This window comes from Stylophora pistillata, chromosome 8, assembly GCF_964205215.1.
Source record: "Stylophora pistillata chromosome 8, jaStyPist1.2, whole genome shotgun sequence".
NCBI lineage: Eukaryota > Metazoa > Cnidaria > Anthozoa > Scleractinia > Pocilloporidae > Stylophora > Stylophora pistillata.
In genome coordinates, this window is record NC_142526.1 from 14,213,628 (window position 1) to 14,237,250 (window position 23,623).

The 23,623-nt window shown below is 38.4% G+C and overlaps 1 protein-coding gene and 1 long non-coding RNA gene across 2 annotated transcripts; one reads left to right on the forward strand and one right to left on the reverse strand.

Annotated features, from left to right (window-relative positions):
- Positions 1-2,419: 2,419 nt before the first annotated feature.
- LOC148725139 (uncharacterized) lies at positions 2,420-6,215 on the reverse strand. The gene is made up of 2 exons (XR_015990364.1): positions 4,885-6,215; positions 2,420-3,852 (listed from the first exon to the last, which is right to left on the reverse strand). It is a non-coding gene; the product is annotated as an uncharacterized LOC148725139 (long non-coding RNA).
- A 131-nt stretch (positions 6,216-6,346) lies between these two features.
- On the forward strand, positions 6,347-23,098 carry LOC111335732 (uncharacterized). Its single transcript, XM_022941721.2, has 14 exons — positions 6,347-6,569; positions 6,833-7,128; positions 10,548-11,501; positions 11,678-11,780; positions 13,000-13,173; positions 13,337-13,693; positions 14,218-14,514; positions 15,486-15,604; positions 17,194-17,377; positions 17,599-17,846; positions 18,522-18,641; positions 18,785-19,230; positions 19,682-21,224; positions 22,142-23,098. Exons 1-14 carry the CDS (start codon positions 6,518-6,520, stop codon positions 22,190-22,192), a joined length of 4,944 nt encoding a protein of 1,647 aa, XP_022797456.2. The 5' UTR covers positions 6,347-6,517; the 3' UTR covers positions 22,193-23,098.
- Positions 23,099-23,623: the final 525 nt, after the last annotated feature.

The window sequence follows — 23,623 nt, forward strand, 5'->3', positions numbered from 1 at the left end:
GAACTTTATTCTAGGTCAGGTCAATAAGCGACACGACCTCTAGCATACTCAATTTTGTGATCATCTAAACTGTACAAGGTAGCTGCTTTTCAACTAACCGGTGTGAAAATCAACCATATTTAGACACCAAAACAAAGAAGCGGTAAAGATCTCTTTGAAGTTAAACGAAAACCACTTAAATATTCCCATCTGTTTCTCCGACGAAAATAATTTCAAATTAAAAGGACGGATGCAATCAACGCGAGGTCATTAAATTTAAGAAGCTTAGGTGAGAATTCGCAGCTCTGGCATAGAAAATATACTTATCTCAATTGCAGTAGCGCAGCTTAGGAAATAAGGGTGAAAAAGTAATTAAAAGTTTCCGCTTGTCTATGCAAGGTTGGTGTGGAAACATCGTATGAAAGGAAATTAAAATTACGAGTTTAACTCAGCTGCTAACTACCACGAGAACCAATTTTTTTCCAGAAAGACCATTAACACCTATATTCACCTAAAATTACACAAAGAACGAACAACAAAAGTACCGACATGCAGGTGCATGATGGAAGCGAATAACAAGCAGAATCTATTCCGAAAGCCACTGTGGTTTTTATACATTTTTATTTAACTTACTAGAAGGAAAATCGGAATAAACCCAATATTTCAAATGCGAAAGTATACGAATACATATGGAAGATATTTGCCCCCAAAACCCACGGAAACCCTAAATGTAATATTTTGTGATGTACATTAACAATTCACTTTACTGGTTATAACTTTTACAATGACAGCAGCAATTTCAATAGAACAACTCGTTCTCCTTTGCCGCTTAACTGGTCGAGTCAAAGAACGAACAGAACACAGAAACTAGGTCGAAACCGGAAAATAAACTTGAACTGCGCGGCCGCGAAATACTGAAAATTTGTCCAAAACTAAAACATAATTTTTCCCCTAAACTGCAAAATCTGGAATGCAAACTGGAAAATCATCACTTTGGAAGGTTTCTAATTTTGCCGGGTATATTTTAACCGCCTCCCGGTTAGCTCAATGGATAGAGCGCAGGACTGTTGTGCGGGAGGTCGAGGGTTCGAGCCACGGCCGGACCAACACTCAGGGTCTTAAAATAATTGAGAAGAATTTGCTGCCTTTCTATAACATCAAGAAATGGTTAGATATTCTAGTCTTCTCGGATAGGGACGAATAAATGGAGGTTGGGGTAGGAGACGTTAATTTTTCCCACACACGAGATTACTGTGTGATGGATGTCCTTCCCTGGGGCGGGATGGTTGGGATATTGGGCGCACTTAATTTGGAGCCTCGCTCTGTTGTGCGACCCTCACCATACTCTGGTGAAAGTGATTAAAGCAGTGAAAAGTCTCACTTTGTAACATTGCGTATTCGTCCTTCCTTTGAAACGAAGTTCGATTAGGTGATGTAATTAATGTAATGACTCTGTATAGACTTTTCAGTGCAATGTTTGTGAAAACTTAATGATAACGACAGCTAGCCTTAACGGAAGGTTTCTAACTTTGCCGGGTACATTTTTTGTGAAAATAGAAAGCGTCACTGTCACCACAAGCTTTTTCCTTGTACCAGACAACACTAACAGCGACAGTGCAGACCGATTGCTTTCTTTCGTGCCGATATACACCCACCCCGTCACTCCTTAGTTTTTTCTTTACTTTTACAGTCAATTTACACAATGCAGCACAATTTTTCTTTATAGTTTTACAATCAACTTTTACAAGCATTGAAGACCCAACCTCTACAAAATGCTAATCTGTGAAAGGAACTCTCGTATTTGTTGAACAGATGATAGAGCATCAGGCTAACAAAGAGAAAATCCTTTTTGACCTATCAGGCAGTATCAGTCGGCATGCTTGTATTTAACTGACCTCTGAAGAACCCTTCGGGAACGTGATCACTTACTTTGGGGATTAAGTAAACGCGTTTAACATGTGGTTAAAGCAGAAAGGGATGTTAACATACAGGATTAGTTCACTAATCGTGCATTTCTTCACGCAAGTAAACGATTTGGGAACTGTTTACACAGCTTAAAACCCTGCACTGTCAGTTGTAGCCTTGCTCAATTACTTCACTCAAAGAATGACGATTATGGAGTCAGGTAGATGACCATTAAGTGGCCACGAAAGAAAGTTTCAGTTCCCCAGAATTGTCATTTGAGCTGCAATTTTTTAAACTGCTACAGGAAAATGATCTGAATAACATGTTTACTCGGAAAGTAAATACTAGCGTTTAAGGAGCTTACGAAAGTTAATTACTGCGAGGTCTGTACGTCAATTCCCACGCTGGAAAGATAGCAAAAAACAGGCCACAAAGAAAGAAATGTATGAGTTGAATCTACTTTCAAAGCATTGCACAAAAACGCAAGACACCAGGAAAAAGCTAAAGGAAAATGTAGTAACGAGAAACTGTAACAACAGTTTTTTTTTTTTTTTTTTTTTCAGGTTTATTAAAACATAAGAGTAGAATGAGTTTATAAGGATAAAACAAAGAGTTAAATGATTTAACAAAAACGAAAGAAGAGAAAAACCTGAGGAAAAGTTCCGCTCGCGCTACATATCAGTTTTCGGGCGTGACAAGTTTTTTGTTTTTCGACTTGGAATGAATGATTTCCAATGTCATCGGCAGTCGCACGTTCGTCCCCGCTGACAATAAGACCAGTCGACTTCCTGTTTTTAATCCTCAGAGGTTGTACAACAGCAGGAAAGGAAGTAGAAAACCTCAGGACAAGCCTTAGTCTGCTGTTAAGTTCAACTGTGTCCATGAGTTATTTCCCCTCTTTTATAGGTACTATGTCATGTTTGGATCGGGCCGTGGGACTGATTGCGTGTTGGAAGGTGGCCGCTGTTTAGCAAATAGGGCAGGGGTTACATTCTTAACTCATTACTAATGGTCGTGACTTAAAGTTTCTCAAGAGTTCGATTTTAGCGTTCATCAGAAGACCAGACAATTAAGATTGTCCTTGGTAATGAGGTTAGGAGGAGAATCAACTATGTTAGAATCCATTGAAGAATTAAACTGAAATAGTAAAGCCACCCGGCCTTTTGTACAGATGTAACTTCGGTTTACTCCAAGGCGAAACTTAAGTCATTGCTGCGGTATTTACATGTCTTTCAGTTTACCGTGAACCGGCCGACTGACTTAACTACGATTGATCACGGCGCTCTTGGGCCCAACTTAGCTATAAAAGAACAAAATGATTAAAAGGCAGTCATGGTATAATGAATTCAGTGTCTATCTTAGCATGTCGATCGGAGGAAAAGGGAGTACCTTATTTAATTAAGCTGAATAGTACTCTCGCACGGCTTATCTGAAATATACAGCAACACTTAATGCCATCGTTGTTTTCGACAATCTTGTTGAAGCAGTTTAATCCTTATAAGTCCGCGAAAGGATCACGAAAGGTGCCAAATATCTTTCCTAACCGGTCGTAGAAAATATAGCTCGTTTAGAATGGATGCCATTGGCGGATTAGCGAACTAATACGGAGTACGGGCAAAAGATTTTTTCCTGATTCACCAAATAATCCGGAGTTTGTTGCAATCCGCCTTTCATGCACTCATTGTTATGTTTAGTGTTATAGTTTGCCCTCCTTCTCATTTTTTAAGCGCACAACAAACGAAGAAAAGCAAAAGCAGGACGTCATCTCTGGTTAGGTCATGTTGTCCGTTCAAGTGGCCGGAAATCAACTAGCTGTCTTTTTTTCTTGGTCGAACTGAAGCGCCACGTACACTGGACACGGTGTCTCTAACCTTCCTCACCCCCAGTTAGCCTTGTTTGCTGTGCTGTGGTCAGATCTCATTTGACAAGTTAGTTGCTCATGACGAGCCTAAAGATATTCGCTTTGCTCTGGAAGAAAGTAACAAGGAATCTGTCAGCAAACTCCCGAGTAAACAAGAAAAGGAATCCGCCTTGCGTGTTATTTCCCTATAAATATTACTTGCCCTATATAATCAAACCTGAGGAAAGCTAGTCGAAATGGTCATGTTCTACGCAAACTAATTCCGTCAGTATGCGTAAAATAGACCTCTCTGTGGCTTATCTAACCCTTACCATAGGCCAGTGCCTGATAGGAGAGCAGTTTCGTCCCCTCCATCGTTGACAAGTCTTAATGTTTCACAGCTTTGCGGAATTACATCTTTGGTTTTCAAAAATCACTCATACTTGGCAACTTTACAGACAACAATGCACCTTCGATAAGTTTTTTTGCTAACTGTTCTGCTTAGAAATTTGATAAAAAAGAAGCTGTGTAAGAGTCTGTGGACATGTGATAGAGAACTAAACAACAGTGGGCAGTTAATGATCCCCAATCTAATGGCTCCAATGTTTTTGCAGTTAACAATCAAGTAATCACGAAAATTTGTAACTATTTACTTTTCTTATCACCATCACCCTTACTCGTGGCCAGTATAACAGTCAGCCATTGCTGTGACGCTGCTTTGCGCCGCTAAGAGTGCGAGATGTTAATTGTTCGTTTCTCTAACGCTGGTATCTTTGGGTTGTGAATGTCTAAACTATGAAATAAATTAAGTAATGTAATTTTTTCCGAAAAAATGAAAACATCATAACGCAATTGAAATAAAACAGTCATTCTAGTTACGCACGCTACGCGTCGTTGACTGGCATGAATAAGGTCCCATCGGCAGTAGCCAATGTTGCAATTAACACTACAACAACTCCACATGATCTCGTTTCCTTTTCTCTCCTTAATTTGAAACAGACAAAAGTGCAGGCATAGCTCACAGTATAGAAGAGAAAGAATGTTTGGGAGTTGAAGTAAAAACTAAGAGTATTTATCAAAAGCTTAGGAGAATCCTGCAAAGAAACTTTTCAATCCGGTGCCAGTATCAATGATAAGTAAAAAGGGATGATAAGCTATACCTTTACGTCAACTAACACGCTTTCTTTACAAATGAAACCCCTTGTGAGTTAAGAGAGAAATAAAAACCCTCAACTCAAGCATGACGCCTTGACGTCACTGACTTGCTTCTGAGAAGTTGTTTTTCTTTGTGATACGTCCAAAAACGACGTTTCCCAGAGTGCGATTGACAAGAAAACAGACACATCTATCTTCTAGCCTTTTTAGGGAACCACGCGTCTTTGTTACCGGTTTGTGACGTTCTCAAGCCGATATCTGATGTTATCTATTGAGCAAAAGTGCTTAGAACTGAGTAATTGCAGCTAAAGTGATTACATCTCGGCGAGACGAACAATTGCTTTGGCAAATGCTTAGGATGCTCTACTAACTCGCTATCGTAACCTTACCGGCTAAAACCGGCTTGACATATGGTTCTCCTTAATGAGGACATACATAACTCAATATAAACTCAATATAAGGTTAACTTGCATGAATCCACATTTCTTGTTCATCTCTTGGGACAGCGCTTATCGGTTCATAAATCGTTAGGAATTCGAATCAATTTTTGAGGAGTTCGAAAAGAATGCAAGTGCATTCCGAGAAAACTATACCTTCCTCACCAAACCCCTCCTGCTAAACTTTACAATTATTTGTTATAGACAGGTAACGAAGGAAAAAATCACTTTGATGCTAATTAGCATTTGAGAACCTCGTGAAGTTGAGGTGACGAAACTTGGGTTTTTCAGTGAGAGGTGTGGGCTACTTATCGTCGTTATATGTTCGTTCCGCTCAATAAATCAGTATTGACTTTGCGGCCTCGTACAATTGTAAACCTTCATTCTCGCGTCCTTGACAGAAAATTAAAATATGAAAGAAGACTGCTTCTCGCCTGAAGCCAAGCGTCCTCAAGTATTGTACAGCGCGTCAGTGTTGCAAAAAGATCAGGATATCAGAGACGAAGAGGAAGGCTGCCTCACGCGGGCTTAAATCGCACGCAGTTATCGTTTCTTGTGTCGTGCGCAAAGCTTTGTCTAAAGTTAAAACTCTTTGAAAGGATTTGGAAGCATCAATATTTATTTGCTTTTTTCCCGTACGCTTGAGCTGTTTTAACCACCGTGTCGTCATTTTGAATAATAGTTCAACCAGCGCTGTTTAATTAGTAACCGAAGTCTGTTGTTTTGGTGTCCAATGAGATGAAAGACAAATAATCAAGTTAATACAAACTTGACAACCCCTTGACAGTTGTATTGTGTATTCTCCGTTGCCATACGCACTAAGATCAATCATCAAGTAGATAACAAAGTGGCTGTCCGATGAGCAAAAATTAATGATGCTGAAAATGTATGTATGTAGTCCAGTAGCACTGTAACACCTTGTTAGTCAAGTCCGACCAGGGACTTTATATATAGCATACGAGGTTAAGAGTACACCTCAGATAGTGTCACATTCTTGAGACAATTGTTCTTAGAGGTTGAGGCGCCGAGGATATCCGGTAACACAACAGCGGGGCGAACTGTCCGTCGTGTGTACATTCCGCAGGAGACTCAAATGTTCAACTTGTTCTGTGGCTCCTATTTCAATTTGCGACCCTGCGGAGGACAGCAATGTTTGTTTCACAGTGGTGGCAATGATTTTTCGTGCTTGGCGAATTAAGAGATGAATATTGACGAATTTATCAAAGGTCTTTCTAAGCAACACCAACTGACAGGTAGTGTTTGGTAGTCTTGACAGTTTAGTGTTATTTCGATGTTTTCGAACCCGTCGATACATATCCCTCGCACACGTTTGCTTCCTGCGCACCTTTGCAATCCATTAATTTCATATGGAGACTTTTTTTCTTTTTTTCTTTTTTTTTTTTTTTTAATTTTGTTCTTCCAATATATGTTTGGTCGATTCATGTAGGGTCTAACATAATTATGGTATTCAGCTTAGTAAATCAATTATAATTTTAGTGGGCCATTTCTTTCGCAGTGATTAAATTTACTCTACCTGGAGTATATGAGTTCCTTGAGGACATTTTAGCGGCAGAAAAACTGAGCGAAAAAGCAGAGAATTTACGGGTTGAATTTGTGAGTATTCTCAAACACCTCGGATCTACCCCTCACACTGATGAAATATACACTGTGACAAGTAACGACAAGGAATCACCTCAACAACAATCGCTACTTTTACGGTCAGACGACGACCTTGTTTTCAACAAAGGTTACTCGCACGACAACACAGAGCAAGTGCATTGGCCCGAAGAAACAGCTGAACCAGACGAAAAGGTATTCATTCAGTCATTCTTTTCAACGTGTTTGTTGACCACTGATTAATGATCGCAGTGGATATTGCCTTGTATTCAAGCGCGTGCAAGTAAGTAGAGAGCATCGTTTAATTGTTCCCTGCGTGTAAATGGTTAATCAGTTGCGGGCGAGTGCAACGATATAAATGATAATTACATAATTTGTCTAATTTGTTTTCTTATTTCTGTCTGTTGAACTGGTTGAATCTTTTCTCTCCTTGGCATTTTTTCAGCCATGCGTCAGTGCGTAGCGGTTTTATATTGACGTGTTCAATCTCTTTGACGATATCAAGAGCATCCGCAACTGTGATAAAACAATTATCCGTTTCGTGCATTTATCGCTTTCTTGAAAAGAAAAAAAAGATCATTCTTTGGACAGGAAACCACAGGCTTTGGTTGATAATATTCTTGGAAGGAAGTGGGAAAGTCTTAAGATTTAAGCAGTTGTTAACTACCAGGCATTGTTGTCTTTGATACTCGAACGATCGCGTACGTTTCATCGTGTAATCGTAGGTGGAAGTATACTAATTAGCCAAATAATGTTTGCAGGAAGCAATGACATTTATTACATACTCTTGCACTTCCCTGCCAAAATATGACCCAATAATTAATTGAGCAGTTTTCAGAAATGTATGATTTCTTATATCCCACGTCGAAGTTTGTGCATTCGGCCAATCTAGTAAAGAGACATGGATAATTGCGTGCGTGGTTTATTCCACAAATAAATTTCCCTTTCATTTAGAACGTCACTAGGCTTGTCAGCTATGCTAGCCTTGAATTCGAGGCACGTAGAAGCCACTTCATCCAAAGTAGAATTCATAGCAGTAATTTTAACTGTAGTACTTAGCTCCTTTGTCGCTAGTGTGATTTTCCGTTGTAACAGCTTGTGTGGTTAACATAATAGCCTGACCTTTTCAAAACAATTGGTTTTAGTTGCTGATAAAAGGTCTCGGTAATCCTTCTTTATGGTGTGATTTTTTCGCCGTAAGAGAACTCTGGGAATTTTTCAGTGGGTAGGTCAAAGGGACTGTGGAGCATTTACAAGTGCGCTTGACGCCGCTATGAAGACTTATTCTGGAACATTTGTTTTTCCGCTTTAAGGTTATCTTCAGTCCATGATGGTTGCCTCAAAAATTTGATTTGGAGATTAGATCATTGATTTCAAATCACTCATTAGCGATAATCGCGATGTTTCATCTTTCTTTGTTGGCTTGTTTTCGTTTTCGATTGTTTTTTCTTTTTAATATTGTTGTAAATCATTTGGGAGGCTTGAATCTTTAATGGAGAAATGTTCCGATTGCTATTCCGTCAGGCATGTCCTCGGCTTACCTCGGTAGTACAAACTAAACCAAAGGGAGAATAATTAAACATTTCGGTAGTGCTCAAAGTATTTTGAAGAAACTGTTTTGAAATGAGACATATAGGAGTTCGTAACATAATATTTAGTTCTGTTTTCAAGTTTGACATTTATTGAAGCGCTTTTTTTTCCTGTTGTGACTGGACTTCAAAATTTTCACTTTAAAAATGTGTTCATTAACCGTGGAAAAAAAAAGACTATTCAGTGAATGACAGTATTTCACTCAGAAATCATGACCTTTCTTCAAGTAATTTTTAGGCAGTATTCTAATGTTCATTTTTAAAACTGTCTTATTTAACGCCTTTCTTCCGTTCATTCTTCTTCGGATTTTACGTAAAGAATTTGAACTGTTAATGTATTTGAACTGTTCAGGAAATAGGAAGCAAGTTCTAAACTTGTAAGATTTCCATGTACATCATCTAAAATGTTTTTCTTTTATAGACATTGTTTTATCGTTGGGGAGTTGGGAGAATGTTGCGACTATATGCTTGTCTAACACTTTTTTCCATTGCAATTGTTTCTTCTTTTTGAGGGGGACAGGAACTCTGAGTCATGTTTTGTTCAAAGAGTTTAATCTATCAAAAGAATCTTTCATAATGGTACATACATGTGGGGTGTTGCAGTGTAGATAACAAGGTTATTGTTTTGGCCAGGCTGACAAGTAGGAAAGTTGGTGGGGGCGACATGGGGATTGTGACGTTTGATGCATTTTTGGCATAACATGCATCCCTGCAATATAATTGATTTAGCACGTGTTGTAGAGAACCCAAGTGGGGTATCATTTAATTTCTTTAAAAACTTTGATCACCTTAAATTTGATTGCCTAGAACTAAGAGTAGCCATATCACGCAGTATACTCAATTCCTGGAAAAAGTTAAAATGGTTCTTTGACTACATTTTGGTAAATCATACCATAGTTGGTAGAGTGGACCCCTCTACCAACTATGATCATACCTGATCTCGTTGTGCTGTGCAGCAGCATGTTTGACCTCTTACCTCTATAATCAGTTGGCATGTATAAGTTTTAAATTGCTACATCTAACATTTCCCATCTACTGCCCTACAGGTTAGCACTTAGTTTGCTGTTTGTCTAGCATGTGTGTTCAGATTACATTAATTTTACTCTGTCACCCAAATGCATCTCTTCAGGAAGAAAAAATTTATTTAAAAGACAGACTACACATTTTTGATTGAATTAAACTCCCACCTTTTGACCATACTGGATTGTCAGCACAAGGGGATGAACTTGCGGAGTAACCTGAGCTCAGTGTTATTCCTTGATTATATAATGCTCAAAATATGCAAAACCTATTTACAGTGAACTGATTTAGACCTGATTACTTCTTGTTTAAAGTATTGTTTAGAATTGCATAGCTGGGAGAGTTATAATTGACAACCGAAATTTCCTTTGTACCTTGGTAAAAAAAAAAAACACTGAGATTGTTTTACCAAATTTTGGAAATTTAGGTTTTAGCCAGGTGAGAGAGATATTGAGTTTAAATAAACCTAGGAAAGTAGGTTGATTTACATGCATTTTTACATGCAGTCATGTAAAGGTTACAGTTTAAACATAAATTTTAGTAGAAGTCTGCCAAAAACATTTTAGTACACTAAATGAGAAGTACTACAGGGCTAATGAATACTTTGATTATGACATAAAAGTGCATGTTCAGTGATGTCATGATGCTTGACTGAAATTTAATCTAAAAATGAATTATCACATCCTATCATGAAATGTGTTGTTTCCTTTAAAAACAAAGTTTTTCAAAACTTTGCTTCTTGTTTAACCTTTGCATTATATACTTCTTAGAGTTTCTAACTTCTTGCCAATCATGTTAAAAAAAGACAACATTGTAACACTGGGTTGTGTTAGTAACTAATGTACCAATTTCCTTTTTATTAATTTCTTTTTTTGCCAATCCCATTAAAAAAGAGGCAAAATTGTAACATTGGGTTGTGTTTGTAACAAATGTACCAATTCCCTTTTTTTTCTTTTTTTACTATCCCTTACAATTATTTCGTAATAAAGTTGTCATTACCTACAGGAAAGTGAAGAAATACTGCCATGTTGCAAAGGAACAGATAGCACTGAGGAAAGTGGAATCTTTCTATGCAGTACTTCATTGCCTCAGTCAGATGCAACTTCACATAAAGATACTCTCAAAGTACCCATGCTGGATTCAGTGGATGCTTGGTCTCGAGACACAATAATCTCAGAAACAGGCAGTGCAGAAGTTGAAGTGCTTGATGGTTGGGAAAGTGATGTGAATGGTCAAGAAGAAGGTTACTTCACAGGAGATAATGTCTTTGTGGACTATTCTGTTCAGACACTTGACCTTCAACCAAATGAATTTGGAGAACTTCATAGTAGTGTGATGTACATAAGGGAACATCCTGGATGGCACAAAAGATGGTTTTCCATTAATGGCCAATGCTTAACATGCTTTCGACATAGATCTGAGACAAAGATGTTATTTCAGATTCCCCTTAAGGGAGCAAAAATTATACCAACAGACAGAAAGAAAAGCAGAATGTTTCCCATAACTTTATCAGTTCCAAGAATTCATGAGACAATGACTTTTGCCACAACAGAAGATCATTTAAGACAGGAGTGGGTATACGTGATAAACTATGTCCTTTCAAGACTTTTAGAAGATGATAGCAGTCCAGACTCACCAGAGAATCAACCAGCTATTTCATATGATACTTACCTTAAGTTAAACAAGTCCGAAAAAGACACCAACAAAAGTGACCCTTGCATTGATGGACTTGAAAAGCATGATCAGTCACGGAGAAGGAAGGTCTCAGTTTGTCTTGATGGAACCAGAATTTCAGAACCTTGCAGGAGTTGGAGTGATAATAATGATAATGTTATTACAGGTTCTCTTTCTCCATGGAAAATGTCTGGTGTTGAAGAAGTTGAAGAAGAAATGCATGTTATGAATAATGATCTCTCACCCGGATTGGATGATGTTGAGTCATTTAGGGAACTACAAGAGGTAAGTGGTAGAGAATAGAACAGCACTATTCAATTTTTTTTATTCGTTTCCTCCGCCAAAAGGTGTTGGCTTACATTTTAATATGTTGCCAGTCAGTAATTTTAAGGTAAAATGTGTGACCTGTAGTGCTACTTTCATGTTTCTCTCTGACTATCTGAAAAACTTTTTTTTTTTAGATTCTACCAGACATTATACAAGGGTGTGAGGTTTCTCCTGAAGGAAAAAAAAAGAAAAAGAGCATTTTCAAGACTTACTCTTCTAATAATGTCAGCAAAGTTGGTAAGTTTAAAGGCAATCACTTTTCCCTCGCAGTACATGATGAAAATACAGAGGCTCCTCTTGAAAAAGCAAAGAAGCAAAGCTATACGAATAAATAAATATGTAACCGATGGCGTCTTGCAAAATCGGCAACCCAAAGTCGTAAAAACAAACCACAGGTTAATAGCTGACAGTTTTACAGATTCTTTCATGTTTTCTCAGCAGAAATATTCCATAAGAACCGAACCGTAAAACTAAAGAAACGAATACAGAAATCGATCGGCAACGCTTACAACAAGTGTATGACCATGAAATAATAATAATAATAATAATAATAATAATAATAATAATAATAATGATAATAATAATAATAATAATAATAATAAAAGATTTATACCGCGCCAGTATTCTACTGTTCAAAGGCGCCGACAAAAACTTTAACATTAACACTTAAGACAGCTAATATTAATTATAAAAGGCTTTTCTAAAAAGAAAAGTTTTTAATCTACTTTTAAAAACAGACACAGACTGAGCATTTCTAATTTCACTTGGCAAAGCATTCCATAATGATGGTGCTGCTACAGAGAAGGATCTTGCGCCATATGTTTTCAAGTTATAGGATGGAGAAACCAGAAGGTGCTTGGATGATGAGCGTAGTTGACGCGATGGGGTGTAAGATGTAAGCAAATCACAAATGTACGACGGTGCCAAGTTGTTAGGTGCCTTGTAGGTTATAAGTAAAATCTTAAAAATAATACGTTGATTAACGGGAAGCCAACAAATGACAAAAATAAACGAACGAACTATACCTTTGTGCAGCTACGAGGCCGCAGATGTTCTAAGCCTAACAATCCATGAAAAGATCTATTTGTAAAACCCAAAGACCGACGAAAAAACATGCATAAGAACCTGTAACACGAAAATCTAAAAATTTACCAAAGCACATAGTTTTCCTGCGCGTGCAAGTATTCTTGGGACACACTTATTTGTCGCTTCATGTAAGCTACAAAATAAATAAATAAATAAACAAAGAAACCAGTAAATAAATAAAAAAGTCAGTCAATCGATAAATAATAGCAGAATATAAGTTGTTTAAATCCACTCAGTCTAAAAAATGTATAAAATCATAAGATTATAGCGCTGCATCTTTTTGCATCTTCATCATGACAGTGCAATGACAGATCAATTTTATGTTTGCAAATTAAAGTCTTTAACCACCAAAAAATGACTTCTGCCTTAGATCACCAAGATGGAAGTTTTTTATCAGTCAGCAATTGTGAAGGAAAGTCATCGTCAGTCTCAGACCTTCAAAGTCTCGGCTCAAAAGTGAAAAGACATGGCTCCCTAGCTGATTCATTGTCTTCTAAAGCTTTGCGTGTCAAATCGAGAATAACAGGAACTTTCTTTAAGAAAGGTGAGTACCTTGATATGTAATGAAAATGTATTCAATGGTTATTATTCAAATACACGCTGGATAATCCAGTGCGAATCCCCACTCACGGAAAAGTGCAAGTGCAAAAATTATCTCATTGAAATAAAGTCAGCTCATTTCGTCATTTTTTAATTGTTTCCTGCAGGTCGTAAAGATGACATAAAAACTCCACATGAGTTGATTTCGTCTCAAAGCACCACATTTTCGGGGTATTTACTTCGAAAGAAAGGAATGAATTGGAAAAATCGGTGGTGTGTTGTCAAAGAGCACTCTCTATTTTGTTACAAAGACTTCGGAATAGGTACAGCTGAGCTCCAGGCTCCTCTGCGTGGTGCCTCAGTAAAACTAGTCGTAGAAGGCAGTGATTCTGATGACAAGCAGCACGTATTTGTGTTGATGGGTGAAAAAGAAGAATTGCTTTTCGCCGCAGAAAATGACGCTGAACAAGAGGAGTGGATAATGGTTTTGAATGACGAAATAAAATCGATCGAGAATTTTCCAAGTAAGTGCGTTTTGAGCGGCTTTAGGCGGCTGAATTCCTGGCTTTGGTTAAGAGATGGCTTCCCTCAAAACCTAGCTTTACAGTACAAAGTAATGCTAATAATATAGTTATGAATGTCTTCAATTTGATGAGCTAATTTTGCTCACCGTCTAAGTCTTTTCCCTCTAATTTTTCCTTCCGCTTCGTTTTTGTAGCGACAAAACAACACAAAATACACAAGTTGTGTGTTTCTCAAACTTGGTTTGTTGCGCACTTCACTTTTGGCGGGAAAATTATGCACGGGGGGGGGGGGGGGGGAAGTACATCTGGGCTATTTTACAAGGAAAGATAGCTTTGTCTTTAGTGCCTTAGCTTGTGTGAGTGGTTTTTTGTTTTGTTTTTTTTGTTTTGTTTCTGTTTTTTTGTTTTGTTTCGTTTTGTTTTTCCACGTTAAACGCATTATATCAGTCTGCCTGTCCGATGCGATAATATCACCGTGGGAATATTGCTATTAAAAAATTACTCTTTCCTTTCTTGCCATGCAGGTCCCGTTTCAGATTCATCCGAGAAAACCCCAGGTATGTCTCCCAGATCTCAATCTGACAGGTCTACACCAGGAAGCCCTTCACTTCCAGACAGTAAGGAGTTAGTCAGAAAGAACAAGGACTCTTCTCCAGTCAGTGCCAAAAAGACTTCTCTATTTAGTTCAATTGGACATAAAATCACCAAGTTGAAGCCCAAAGCCGTTCCTGTTGGTGAATTAGCTGTTCCTGCAGTAGATGTTACAACAAGCGGTAGTGTAGAAGACGGCTTCATTTTGTTACAACATGGAAATGATTCAGGTGAGTTTGGTAGAGCAGATTGATCAATTGATCGAAGCAAGGGAATAGCCTTTCTCTACAGCTACCACAGAAAGCCAATTTTACTCCCAGAGGCCTGCCTCTATGGTGTGCACTGGAGGCTATTGTGAGAATGTTTTAGCACTGAAATCTCAGGAAAAATTATCCTTCGAAAACAACAGGAAGGCAGCAGAAGCTTGACGAAATTAAGATTAAACAAGGCTTGGGGTGAATTTTGAGTGGATGGTTTAATCTTGCATGAGGATTTCAGTCTTAAAAGATGCTTCTTTCAAGTTTGATTGCTCCGAACACTAAAAACGTAATGTTGATATTTTGTTTATATCACAACGTTTTCATCTCGTGTTAAAACAAAAATTCTAATTCGAAGTGTCTGCGAAATCTTAACTTTTTTCGACAAGCTTCTAGATTGCCTTCATACTGCCCCTAAATTTTGGTTTACGTGCCTTCCCAAAATGTGGGCACGAAGATTTACATATCAATTTCGATCAATTGCTGATATTGTAAGCAAAAGTTATTTAGTTATTTTTAGTCTAAATTTTATTTTGGTTCCTTTTCTTAATTTAGTTAAAACTTGGGCGTCGACTAAACTCATTGCCTGGACAATGACGAAGAAAATCGAGTATTTTAACTTAGATAAGCAGAAAGTTTGGCTTCTCAGTTGATCCAAAATAGCGTGAATTTTTGTGTAAATCGATGATGCGTGGAAAACGAACTCCCATACACTTTGTGACAACGCTTGCCTAATATATTCAACATCAAGCCTAATGTCATTAACACTTCTACGTGCTGCCAATAGTTTAAAACTGGAGGCGTAAACAATTTTCTACTCCTTCCTTGTCAGGGCAATATTTTGTAAAATTTATTTCCGTGCTAAACATGTGTAGATCGTAACTGACATCCTGTCGAGTGCACGTATTCAGGGTTTGCATTGTATTGGAATCTTATTATTCCAGGTTCTTCAAGTGTGGAGCGGAGACCCAATAAAGGCGCTGGACGCGAAGTAGCCACTTCTCATAACATGGAGGGCTTTCTTAATCAACGCGTTGAAGATGATACGTGGCTCAAATGTTGGGTAAGTTGGTCTCATTCGCATAAATGATTAGAATGAAGCATTTGCATGTTTAGCTAACGTCTACGTAGCCGAGAAGCAGGGCACTGAATTATCAAAGGCTTTGCATCTAAGCTATAATTGAAAACGTTCAATTTTTGGTCATTACCTGTAACATTTTGTAAACCGGCGATATCTTTGTAGTTTCTATTATTTTCTTTTCTGTGTTGTTAAGGGCTAAAACCCGCCTTTGTTTTTTTCTACAACGTATTATCGAGTTGATTATTTTTTACGTGAAGCTGCATTAATCAAACGTCAAGGTGTTAATTTATTATGAGGGAGCATTTGAAAGCTAATTTATCATTGTTAAGTGTTGAAGCTTGGAAGCGTATTGAAATTTTTCATCAGGTAGTCTTGGACCTTTCACAAATATGTGGCGAATTTCCTTGTTTGTTCTGTAGTTTGATTTTGCGACCAAACGTCGATGAGTTGATACAAGTTCTATAGACGTGACAACCAGCTGTTGTTGTTATGTAATGTTGTTAACATCATAACAACAATGACTCATTAACGGTTGCACTAGAACAGTGCAATACTAAAACTGAAAGTATTGGTCCTGTTGAATTTTGCTACTATGAGACGGGCGGGTTTTATGGGTAGAATTAGTTAACACTTCTTCTCATATTGGCTCAGTAACTGTAACCAAACATTCTATTTTTGCCTTATCGTTCCATGTTGTAGGCATTTTTCTCATATGCGGCATGGATAGTATACTGTGTATGAGAAAAGAAGGCTCTTTGCTCCGCCCCTCCCCTAACCCCACCTCTTCTTCCGTTCTTCCTTTTCGGCGTTGTGTTCGGCCTTATTGGCTTAAATAATCCAGCCCGGATAAGCAAGACGATAATTCGCAATCATAACCAGGGACAACTTCTTTTCTCGAATAGCGGTATATTTTATATTAAAACATGAGCCAAGTTTTCACCCGTGTGGGTGAAACTTGAAAGGTGCTGCCAATTTATAGGACGTTCAATTAAAAAAGGCAAGGCAAGTGAAATTTCAGTATCAGACCGCTTGCTGCAATATATGAAACTTAAGAACATTTTAAGAATGTTTCTTTTTTTTATTATGGCCTCATCACTGAATTGATCACGATTCAAAGCAGTCGTTTGAAATCTATGCGATTTAAGATGCCTTTATTTTTATTATTGATAAGGCTACATATGATTTGATCGATAATCACTTACATATGTTGCTATATTGCATTAATGTAGATCAAACGATATACCGCACCTTGCCTCAAGTTCCGTCTCCTCATGTCCCGAAAGCCGTCTTACGATGCCTGTTAATGAGAAGGCCGAACTGACGTATAGACTCATCGAAACTACTGGCCCACTCGCTTGCTCAGTACCCTCTAACGATCTCTTTGATCAAAATTTTTATTTATTTATTTATTTATTTAAAATTTTTATTTATTTATTTATTTATTTATTTATTTTTATTTTTATTTTTATTTATTTTTATTTATTTTTATTTTTATTTTTATTTATTTTTTATTTATATTTACTTATTTTTATTTTATTTATTTAAAATTTTTATTTATTTTGTCTTTAAAGATAAAACTTGAAAAGCACACTCTACATATACACGATGATAAGGATAGCGAAGACTCAGTTGTGGTGAAAATAAAGCTAAACAACTGTGTGGTGAAAGACAGGGGCGACGAACAACGACCTTATGTCCTGGAGATTAGGCGAGCTCTTGGGCGAACACACTTTTTGCAAGCTCAAAGCGAATCAGGTGAGGATAAAAAAGATCGCCCAATCGAGATTGATAATGACTGCTCTTAGTTTTTTAGTGCGAATTTATATGTAACGGTGATAAGGGTAGCAGATAATTTATAAAAGGTTGTAAACAAAATAACAACAATGAAGGAGAGGATAATGGTTTTAAGACGTTATGTAGAACTGTACATCAGGATCAAAGCTCACCGAAGTAAATTTCTTTTCGTTTTCAAACAGAGTACAACACGTGGAAGACGGCAATAAGTGGGTCCATTGTCTACTCACCCAAGAATCCCCGAAGACCAGTGTTAACTTGGAGCTCAACGGACGAGGACAGAACTCATCGAGGCCCTGTTCCTCTGCTTGCTAAAGCGCAAGGCGATTCAATCGATAGAGATGACGTGTTTCAGAAGACAGAAGAGGTGCTTACGTCACCTACTGCTCATCCTGTAAGACCAAACACCCCACTTAATCCATCACCTCGGGTAGGTGGCTAAAAGTGGCAGAGGTCGACATTTTCTCAAGAGGCGATGCTTAGTTAGCTCGGCATGAATGTCCAGTCACATAGTTGGTATCTGTTGCCTCAAAAAGTGTTAATATATAGTTGCAATATACATGGGTTATTGACTAAGCGTAAGGTCAAGAAAGCTCGACCATTAAAACGCAAAAAAGAACGAGGCTAATATCCGGCCATCTTGATCGAACAAGCTTGGTCAATAAAGGATTAATTTATTATATAAGAATCAAGAATGACTTGTTCATCTCGAGAGCCGGGAAAGAAAGCCAACTGTGTTTGTAGCACCATAAACTCACGAGGGTAGTTGTTTTTACCGTCTTCTGCTGCTTTTTGCGACTTCATAGCCGATATTGTATAAAAATCACGAACTTTTTTAAATCTGCGCAACGCACTCAGTTTTTTCAAAGCGGCCTCCCCGAGCGGGTAAGATGAGCCCTTCTTGCCCGCTCGGATAGCCAATCAGAACACAGGATTCACTTCATATTGCCCAAAGGCGCTGCCAGCTATGTAATAAACGGAATTAAAGTTCAACCTCGATTGAATTAGAGCGAGAGTTTTTTTTCCGCGATTGTATGTGAATAAAGAATATACCGATATGTTTTGTTATTTTCCATATTCTTGGAGGTGATTTTTTGTTTTGTAGCCGTCTACAGCTGGTGACGTTTCTAACTCAGAGAGTGATGAGGGCGAATCTGCTGTTCGAAATGAGCCGCTGCAAACTGAACCAGTTGAGAGATGGCGATCCTTTTCTGAAGGGGAGCAGGTACTGTGTGTAATAAAACCTCAACATTTTCTTGGTTTGGAAGGCAATATTTGCTACTCTAATATCAGTTTGCTGCAAACGAAAAGTAAAGGAACTAACGGAGAAAGCGTAGCCCTAAAATGTGTTGGTTTTCCTTAACACAGGAGGAAGAGAGAAAAACCAGAAGTAAACTTCATCGCTCCATCTCTAACGCCATACCAGCCATCGCCCATTTTCCTGGCAAGCGAAAACGTCGCAGTCGCACGGTACCAAATGTGCAAGTCTCTCAGGAACTCATTTCCAATGTGAAACGCTCTTCCTGTCTATTTATGAGGAATGGTAAAGGGCTATGGACAAAGCGGTGGTGCGTGTTACAGAAAGATAAACTACATCTTTTCAGACGACCTGATGAAGTAGTGCCAACGACATCGATCCCCTTAAGACAATGCGAAGTACGGTGCGGTAGCAAAAAGACTAAGAAGTTTAGTTTTGAACTGAATGTTCCTTCAGAAAAAGAGGACTTTTGTTTTGCCGCTGATTCGGAGAAGGAGATGTTAAGTTGGATGAGGCTGCTGAGGGTAGTAGCAGAGGAAGCAGACGTCATTGAAAGGTTTGTACCTAAGTGAAATACTCTCGTATGAACTAGCCGAAAGGAGTCCCAGAGGGAAATGGAACTGAGAAACAAGAAATTTATACTGATTATGTTGAAAGGTGAAATTATTGGATATGATACCTTTTTGGAGATAAGGGTTTAGGAAAGTTGGCAGAAATCAGCGAGCTCCCCATACATGTACAATCGATGGCGTTTTTGGTCACAAATTTCCGGTAAAAATTAGTGGGAAGTTTTATTGGTCAAATGGGTCAAAATCTTTCCCTTTGCAAAATTGTGGAACCATTAAAACGGTATGAAATTGGAAGTGTCCAAAGAAAACATTTCTACCGTGGTCGGGCAGAATATCGTTCTCAAATTTAAAATTCATCTTGATCAGTACGCTAGGGCTTCAAACTGGGAGGCAACTGCATTTGAAATAACTTATTCATATTATGAACTTCTCTTTCAGCTCTACACGTGAGCGGAGCGATGTAGCAAAAGGTGAAACAGAAGATAATTCCAGAGATATGGACCAGGCTTCCTTAGTCTGTGAGACAGATCAGTCTCTAGTCAACATTCACCAGAAAAACGACGAGATTTTCGAGACTTCCTCTAACTCTCAAATAGAGTCGCAGAAAATCGAAGAAACATTGTCAACAAACAGTCAAAGCGAAGGTTTGCCAAAACCAAGTTCTTTCGCTGCTAGACCCACATCACTTGATGGCGTATTGAAACTTCTTCAAGATCAGCAGTTGATGCAACAGATGGGACAGCAGAGATTTGACAAAGCTAAGAAGGCCCAAAAAGCATGGCAGAGGTCAGCGGCTGCAGCTTTGAAAGAGCGTCGTTCTGCTTCTATGACCCCGGATGGAGAGATGTTTGAGCCCACAAGTCGAGAAGCAGCGATCGACGAAACAAGGCGTAGAACTTTGTCTTTGTCGAAAACACAAGTGGCGAATTCGGAACTTAGTCCCATTCCATCTTCCCCAAAACTGGGCGCTAATAAGATTATAGAGCAGTTTGAGAAACTTGCTGAGGAAGAACGACTTAAAACTTTAAAAAAAGAAACGCTATTAAAGAAGCGCCGAAACTCACTTACGCTTGAGAAAGATGTATTAAAGAGGAAAATTAACAAGACACAAGAAAAGAAAAACACTGTGAAGAAGTTTCTGGGGAAAGATGAGACAGCGAGCACTGAGGATAGACATCGTGTTGAGGAAAGACTTGAACAAGTGAATCGAGAACTGGAGACAATTGAAAAAGACTTGCTGGATAACAAGAAGATCGAGGCGCAAGCATTGGATACCATAAACGTTATGAAAACGAAAACAGTGAGGAAGCACTCTTTCGCCAAAAGCTCGACTAACAGAATTCAGTTAGAACAGAAACGTAGTGAATTTAAGAACTCCCCCTCCGAGTCCACGTCCTCTCAGGGGTCGACAGAGGATAAGTCGGAGAGAGAGGTCCCAAGGACACAAGAAACGTTGGAGGCTGTGCGAAGGCAAAGCACTGCTGTATCCTTAGCTGCGCTAGAGAAGGAACTCAGGAAAATTTCTCCAGTTGGCAGTCGAAAGATAACCGTTGGAGGCGAACCTTTCAGACATGGTAGAGTTTCTTGGTCTTCTGAGGGTTCTCAGGACGACTCAGGTTTGAAGGATTCACCAACCTCCGCAAAGAAACCATTTCTGGGAAAGAAAATCTCAATAGGCTCAGAAGGTTCACCTGGCGATCATTCGTTTTCGAGACCTAATTTAGCTGATAGCGCTGAGTTGAGGAGGAAGCGCTTTTCCGCTTCAGGTTCTAAGGTGGCATTTCACAACCTCTCCGTGGAGATACCCACTGAAGACGAAAAAGACGTGGAAGACGGTAAAACAGTCACAGACGGGCATAGATTGTCTACTACGTCGGAGCCGGGTGTGTCTGAGATTGCTTCTCGAAAGCTATCAGTCAACTCTGAGAAAGGCATGGAGGACCACCGTGCCAGCTTGTTGAATGCCCTATCGCAGATAAAGGTATGCGTTACTTCTTTAAATTTGGCGAAGGACGCCGTTCTCTTCAAAGCCGTCCACTAAACAGTCCGCCCTTGCAAACTGCCTGCAATATAGCCACTAATAGTTTCAGGCATCTTGAACATACCCTGACATCAGAACCCACCTTAAGTACTTCTCACCTCCTCATGCCTGAACTGAATATATCCTTGCGTGAACTCTAGTGGTTGAGGCGTTTCTGAGTCGGCGACAAATTGTTTTCTTAAGCCGCAGACGGTGATGTACTTGCGGTAAAAATGTTTACCACATTTCATGTATCCAGAGAAATAGTTCAAGGAGTAGTTTTTCTCAAGAGATGTCGGATAATTTTTTTGCACTCGATAAGCGGGATTTACAGGGTAGATAAAATTCATCTTAATTTGGAATTGATGTCAAAACATCTACTTCCTATAGAGCAATTACAAAATGGAATTTTTTTTTAACTGAAACCCCAGAGGTTGTCCTGAGAACCTTTTCCAAAGCAATTTGAGGTGCAAAACTAGCACTGACTAACCGTGAATTTCGCGCACTTTTTTGTCATTAGCAAACACTTAGATCATTTAAAAGCCACAAAAAAACTAAACGCCGCCGGCGTCCATACTGCAGCCAATTGCAGGTATACTGGCGGTGTGAGAAGCCTGACAATTGACATCATTCAATGCATTATAAGAATTTTATTTGTTCTGAACTGGCGAAAGAAACAAAGCGACTAAGTAAATAACTCCTAACGGCCGTTTAAGCTGAGCAACCATAATCCTTTGCGGGTTCATATGCTATTTTTATCCAGTTCTCCGGTGTTTTATGCTAAGTTTTGTTGAGAAATGTAAACATAGCGTTGACAACTTTAAGCAATTTTGACATGTACGCGCTTTAACTAGTCTTTATTGTGTTTTGTTGTTCAGGACTTTGAAGAGTTTGCTGCTGTTTCCATAGGAGATAAGAGGAACAAATGAAACAACGAGCCTTGGGCCTGCACGCAGAACCACCCCACCACTCCTTGCAAATTTATGGAATAACTAATTGAAAATATGGTGAGATGTCAATCTGAATGATTTAAATATCCAAGTATCCCACATGTCAAAATCAAGCACTGGGCGCCTCATTATGAACTTCTGTAAGATCTCGGTGTTTTGTTTTTTAGTAATGTGTAATAGTAGTACTATTACTGCTATTACAATATTATTAATTTTAATCAACCCATCTTTTTGTATTTGACTATTACATGGTTGTTATACGTGATCAGCATTCGATAGGAATACACACTATGCATTTTATGCTCAATTAGCGCTTACACGTGTGTAGGGAATATTCTTCACGCGTGCTAAAATAAGAAGTATGAAAAAATGACGACAGGAAATCCTTACTCGATGGTATATAAAAGAAAAAAATTCCACGCAGGGCTTAACCTAAAGAAACGGAAGGGCTTTAAACTTCAGATTTTCCAGGCAATTTTGCTATTATTTATCCTCTTCTGAAGTTTTCGACTTGCTTTATTAAAATCATGACTTGATGCTTTATTGTAATTTCTGTACAAAGCTTATATGAAGATGATGTTTTAGAGTAGGTGTAAAGTTAATAATTTCCCATATAAAGTTACAATATTACCTGATTACAAGCTGGCCGTTCTTGATACTGATACATATGATATATTTATTGGAACCCTCGTGATTTCCTTAATTTCCTTGCGCTATAAATAAAACGTGCTTGTTGTCCTCAAATGGCACTGCGCTGTAGGTACAATATAATTTCCTTTGATAATGTGAATGTGAAAATTGCGTCGATGACTATTTTGTAAAGAATGAACTATTTGGAATTATATGTATTGGATATATGATCTATGAAATAAAGAAAAATTTATACTTCTTAGTAAAACTTGGTTCACGATTCGCTCCCAGACCCTCCCTCCCATAGAGTAAAAATGTTTTCTATTAATGCAGCGTTTATTTTCTTGCGGACTGTTTTGTGGTTGCCTTAGAAGCATTGTCTTGAAACTTGATCTACCCAATAAGATTTAGTTTCCTAATATAAATTATCTTTTGAAAGAGACTAGTTGTGGGCAAACTAGTCAAGTCACGTGGAATCTTATTGTGTAATCGTGTCTGAATGCGAACACTCCTAGCTTGAAAGCTCTCACCAAAATGCATTTTGCGCGTGCAAGGTCACATTAATGTTACCAGCTGAAAACGAGAAGTTTCAGTTTTTTGCACTTGATACCAATCCGAAAAATAGGAAGCGATTTGTGGGTTAGGGCGTATTTGGCACAGACGAAAATTACTATTTGAATACATATATCTTATTAGACGTTTTGTTGTGTAGTATCGCTGAGTATTTTTACGAGTTGTGTCGTATTTTGACGAGCTCGTAGGGCGAGTCAAAATACAAAT